The 5,661-nt window shown below is 34.8% G+C and overlaps 1 protein-coding gene and 1 non-coding gene across 2 annotated transcripts; one reads left to right on the plus strand and one right to left on the minus strand.

Moving 5' to 3' along the window:
- The first annotated feature begins 203 nt into the window (after window positions 1-203).
- On the plus strand, window positions 204-3,398 carry LOC143565387 (protein HEAT STRESS TOLERANT DWD 1-like). The gene is made up of 12 exons (XM_077052377.1): window positions 204-242; window positions 299-480; window positions 572-650; window positions 1,230-1,400; window positions 1,481-1,579; window positions 1,926-2,094; window positions 2,188-2,294; window positions 2,385-2,524; window positions 2,647-2,719; window positions 2,851-2,966; window positions 3,057-3,174; window positions 3,260-3,398. The coding sequence occupies exons 1-12, from the start codon at window positions 204-206 to the stop codon at window positions 3,395-3,397; spliced, it is 1,431 nt and encodes a 476-aa protein (XP_076908492.1). The 3' UTR covers window position 3,398.
- Window positions 3,399-4,209: 811 nt separating this feature from the next.
- Window positions 4,210-4,290, minus strand: TRNAL-AAG (transfer RNA leucine (anticodon AAG)). Its single transcript has one exon. It is a non-coding gene; the product is annotated as a tRNA-Leu (tRNA).
- Window positions 4,291-5,661: the final 1,371 nt, after the last annotated feature.

The raw sequence follows: 5,661 nt of genomic DNA on the forward strand, positions 1-5,661 counted from the left end.
TGACTGGCCCTTTAATTTTATTTTTCATTTATATAACTTATTATTATTATTATTATCGGGCATGATCGAATATAAACCGGAAATGGGCTGGGCCTACGGCAATCATTGACAGTCTCAGCCTCTGAAAGAAGCTTTAAAACCCTAATAACCAAAAACCCTTTGTACTCTGTTGTTGACATCACTTTAGCTCGCTCCAAATTAAGATGGTTCGAAGCTTGAAGAAAGCCAAGCGGAAGAACAAGGTAGTTAAATTTATTATTATGAATTGTTCAATTAATAATGAATGAATCCTGATTAGGGTTCAAAGAAAGGAGGAGGAGGAGGAGATGGATCCTCTTCTTCTTCTTCGTCTGTACCTTCGATGCCTGCAAAGGTGTGGCAGCCAGGTGTGGATGCTTTAGAAGAAGGTGAAGAGCTGCAGTGTGATCCTTCTGCTTACAATTCTCTTCATGCTTTTCACATTGGCTGGCCCTGCTTAAGGTTACCTTTTTTACCATTATTAATAATATTATTCACACTTTCATTTCTACCAATTTTCTATATGACTTTATTTGTTTAATGTGTTGCTCAGCTTTGATATTGTGCACGATTCGCTCGGGTTAGTCCGGACTGAATTTCCTCACACTATTTATTGTGTCACTGGGACTCAGGTAATGCTAATTATTAATTAGCTCTCAAGCTTATCCGTATTCAGGGGTGTAGACTAGCAGAGCTCAGCTTGAGCTTATTTTCTGCAGCTTGATTTTGGCTCGTGAGGTGTTTTTTCAAGCCTGTGTATTGTTTTTAATTAATTTATATACGTTTTTAATTATTTTTATGTATATTAAGAAAAACCTTAAACGAGCCTAAGCTCGGCTGTACAGTGTGAAATTAATATATAGAAGTAAGCTTACAAATACACAAGGTTAGGTAAGGCTTAGCAAGCCTAAATGAGCTTCCCATACACGGCTCGAGCTCCGGCTTGATAGCTAAACAACATTAATTTGAGGCTTGGGCTTTGTTCGAGCTTGAAAAGCACGGCTTGTTTCGATCTTATTATTGATTCTATCTCGAGTAGCGAGCGGCTCGGCTCTTTGCACCCTTATTTTTATTTTGACTTCATGTTTTGTAGGCATAATGAAGTATGTTGTATTGTTATTAATCATGTTTGGTTAGTAATAGTATATTGCTTTATGGTATATCTCTTTGTATATCCATTTATGGTATTCTGTGACTCTTTACTCTATTAGGCACACAATGCTCCAAATTCTATTGGAATATTTAAAATATCAAATATTTATGGGAAACGGCGGGAATTGGTACCAACGAAAACATCCAATGCTGACACGGATATGGAGAGTGACAGCAGTGATAGTGACGATGATGATGAGAATGATGGACCAAAGACTCCAGTTTTTCAGGTAATAGTGTCTGCCATTGATGTTTCCAACTTCATTCTTTTAAAGTTTAGGTCGTGTTTTAATATTTGTACGCTTTGTAGGTGCGCAAGGTGTTTCATGAAGGTTGTGTAAACAGGATTCGTGCTATGACACAAAAGCCTCATATTTGTGCATCTTGGGGAGATACTGGTCATGTGCAGGTATAGGTTGCTACTGTGAAATTCTTATTCTGTATGAAAGAACTACTGTGAAATTATCATATACGCGCATCTTTGGGAGATACTGGTCTTGCGCATACTCTAAAAAACAGGTTTTTGGATTGATCAAAGTCAATTTAAACTTTACCAAATGATTTGGCTATTAAACTTTACAAAATGATTGAATAATGGCCAATTTTTCTCCAATTATTGAAATCTGTAAAAAGTTTTGTCTATTTTTAATCATAGGGATCATCTGCGTATTTTTTTCATCTTTTTAATTGTCAAAAAGATTATAATATTCCCCTTTTGGTGCTTCATCAAAATTTTGTCCACCGATGTCATCCAGATTTGGGATGTTAGCTCTCATTTAAACGCAATGGCGGAATCTGAAACAAATATTAGCAAAGATGCTGCCACAATACATAATCAACCGCCTTTAATTAAATTTACTGGTCACAAAGATGAAGGCTATGCAATTGATTGGAGTCCTTTAGTCCCTGGCAGGCTTGTTTCTGGTATCAACTATAAATAACTAAACTAGTGAATCTTGAATGTGTTTTATTCACTTTCTTATTTAACAGTTTAATTTGTTATTTGGCTTTTAAAAGGGGACTGTAAGAATTCCATTCACTTATGGGAGCCCGCTTCCGACACAACATGGAATGTTGATAATAAACCATTTGTTGGACATACCGCCAGTGTTGAAGATTTGCAGGTACCTTATCAATTTTTTAACACTTCATATGCAAATATATTTCCAAAATCTAGTAAAAGGAATTAAACTTTTAACTTTTTGTTGATGCAGTGGAGCCCTACGGAGCCATTTGTGTTTGCTTCCGGTTCGGTTGATAAAACTATAGTAATATGGGACACCCGCATGGGGAAATCACCAGCAACTACCATTAAGGCACATGGAACAGATGTCAATGTTATTTCTTGGAACAGGTTTGTAACGCTTATTGTTTATTTAAAGGTTTTATGAACATATATGAAACGACTGTTGTTTATTTAAAGGTTTTATGAACATATATGATAATGTAACGTTTTGTTTTGCTGATTTTAATTAGGCTTGCAAGCTGTATGTTGGCATCTGGTAGCGATGATGGGGCGTTTTCTATTCGTGATCTTAGAATGCTTAAGGTATGTTGTTAGAAACTTCTTTTAAACAATATTTTTCAGTTATTTAACTGTCTTATTTGTTTTTCTTTTTGAACAGCAAATGTTACTACTATTTCTATCTTTTAAACAATGTTTTATTTGTATTTGTGCAGGAGGGTGATTCTGTTGTGGCCCATTTTCAGTATCATAAACATCCAATAACATCTATTGAATGGAGCCCACATGAAGCGTCTACCCTGGCAGTAACATCAGCTGATAATCAGCTGACGTAAGTATATTTTAATATAAACTTGTAAAACTTTTTGAATGATTTTAACAATATGATGGTTATATAACATTATTTTTGTCTACATTTCAGAATTTGGGATCTTTCTTTAGAACGGGATGAGGAGGAAGAAGCCGAATTTAAAGCCAAAACGCAAGAGGAAGTACACGCACCCACCGATTTGCCACCACAACTTCTTTTTGTTCATCAGGTTAAGTTACTCTTTTGAATCCTATTGTCACCAGTTAAAACATTTAGTCTTTTTATTGACTCTTTTTTTGGTTGTACATGAACAGGGTCAGAAAGACTTGAAAGAACTTCATTGGCATACCCAGATTCCCGGAATGCTCATATCTACTGCTGCTGATGGTTTCAACATCTTAATGCCTTCAAATATTGAAAGCAATCTTCCTGCTGCTAATGCTGCTGCTTGAACACCATTTATGATAGCGTGTGAAGAATCGGATTGAAGATCTGAGAAAACCCGAGGGTTGAAATTTTTTTGTCGTTGCTACTGGTGTCAAGTTAAAGAAAGCATCAAATGAGACATGGTGCTGTTTGTACCATGTTTGAAATTTTGAGTTGTGTGAAAATGTGGCTTGAATGGAAATATTTATGATTCAAGTATGTACTTTCTACCAAAGACTTGCTGTAATTTTATATGCTTTTGCAGTGTTTTATAAACAATCCGGGTACAATTTTATAAATAATCTGTGTGTTTTACCTGTTAGAGATGATATCATCCGTTGATAGTGTTGTTGTGTTTCGAGTTTCTTAATGCAAATACAACCAACAAAATACACCAGAAAAACAACACAACCACACCACGCTACACTTTAAATCTATGCCAATCTTTCCTCAACACAACTCTACCACCCAACCTAATTCTGACCCAAATGTGGCTAAGCGATAATATCGTCACCACACTTGCCACTGTAATGGCCAAGCCATTAAACATCATGTCATTTCTTGCCTTCCATAAACACCACAACGAAACAAGACACAACGCATAAAATGTCTTCGCCTTCCTATTTGGGAACTTGGTGAATTTATGTTGGTCAAGAAGGTCTCGAATACTAAAGGTGAAAATCCGTGGAACTTTACATCAAATTAAGATGGCATGCCATACCTCGCGAAACAAAAAAATGTGTTTGTTAAAAAGTAAAAAAGATTCATTATATTAGTAGAAAAAGTGAAAAACACACTATTAAAGATCAATTCTAAAAAGGTAGAAAATTTGAAATAATGTTGAGAGTGGGATTTAAACCCACGCCCTTTCGGACCAGAACCTTAATCTGGCGCCCTAGACCAACTCGGCCATCTCAACCTTTGATTATCTGGTTACATATTATTTTTGTATAGTTTCTGGGAAAGAACTGATGATTATATAATCATATTATTATTATACTTATATATAGGTTGCAGGTAGAATATCTATTCGATTGAAAATAACTAAATCTGATCACTTGCAGAATGTACTTCATTCATGTTTGAATGCATTATGTATTTAATTATTTATTATACTCATGGATGATCATAGTAAACCATGTCCAATGGGCAAACATGATTAAAATATGAACTAAGCCACATGATTTTTTTAAAATGGGATAAAAAGACATGTACTGATCGTTTATAGAGAGAAAGTGTTCTTTTGGTTTATAGGTCATCCGCCATTTGAAATGGCGGTACCTTTTAAATGTTTGTAATTCGTGTCAGCACTTGTCTGGTGGGTTGAACAGTTATCTTAAGTTTCATCGTTTCAAATGGCAATTTGAAATCTTATGGTAATGATAATCTGAATCCTTTCTTAAAAATTGATTTAGGTGGTTGCAAGTATTAGAAGCACTTTTTGGGCAACTTTTGACCTTATCGCTAGATGTTTTTATTTATTCCATTAAAATAAAACAAAAGCATATCCCGTTTACAAGTAAACAAGCTGAAACTTCACAACATGTTTTGTCTTTAGGCGTTTAAAATTTGACCAATTAAAATAAAAACAATCTATTTATAAGGAAATGAGATGAAACTGCACAAGCTATTGTCGTTTTCATGAGACGTGATATATAAGAAAATAAATGTAGTACTCGTAGATTATAATTCGTGACTTGTGTAATAGCAGTACAACCCCTCGCTCAACAATGTGAATTCCTCAATCTAGTGGATCCAGAATGTCATGTTTAGCCAAAATTTGTGACCATGTTTTCTCTCCGCATCTGGGTCACCGGCGTTGGCTACATACATAACTACAAAAATGGTATCATGCAAGAAAATTAAGTTGAGTAAACGAGAAGAAAAAAAAATCCGGACCATTGATTACTGCAATCAATGGATTAGAATAATCATAATAAACATCGGCTGATATAGCACAAAGTTAGGGGAGTCGGCCGACCCTTGCGAAATTTTGACATAGGTCCCTTTGAAATTTTGAGAATGACCGAATGAAAGTTCAAGACCGACCCTAATAAAATTTAAAATGATTTGTTTACAAATATATTTATAAAAGTATAATATAAATAACTTATTCAATTAAATTTGAGTTTAATATCCAATTTTTAAGCCCAATACTCAACCCAATCAATCTATAATCTATTTTTTAAACCCAATACAGCAATACCCAACTCAATCAATCTATATCCAACGTTTAAGCCCAATACCAACCAAATCCATATTTAACCCAAGTAAAAAAATAAGTGGGGAT

Source organism: Bidens hawaiensis, unplaced genomic scaffold (genome assembly GCF_021521415.1).
Source record: "Bidens hawaiensis isolate Kalapana, Puna unplaced genomic scaffold, B.hawaiensis_p1.1 tig00001206_1, whole genome shotgun sequence".
NCBI lineage: Eukaryota > Viridiplantae > Streptophyta > Magnoliopsida > Asterales > Asteraceae > Bidens > Bidens hawaiensis.

What these genes read in the sequence shown, in the direction of transcription:
- LOC143565387 (XM_077052377.1), top strand. Translation starts at nt 204, where the DNA reads ATGGTTCGAAGCTTGAAGAAAGCCAAGCGGAAGAACAAG. An exon ending in ATTGTGTCACTGGGACTCAG is followed by an intron (nt 651 to 1,229) that starts GTAATGCTAATT and finishes TTACTCTATTAG; the next exon opens with GCACACAATGCTCCAAATTC. An exon ending in GAGATACTGGTCATGTGCAG is followed by an intron (nt 1,580 to 1,925) that starts GTATAGGTTGCT and finishes GATGTCATCCAG; the next exon opens with ATTTGGGATGTTAGCTCTCA.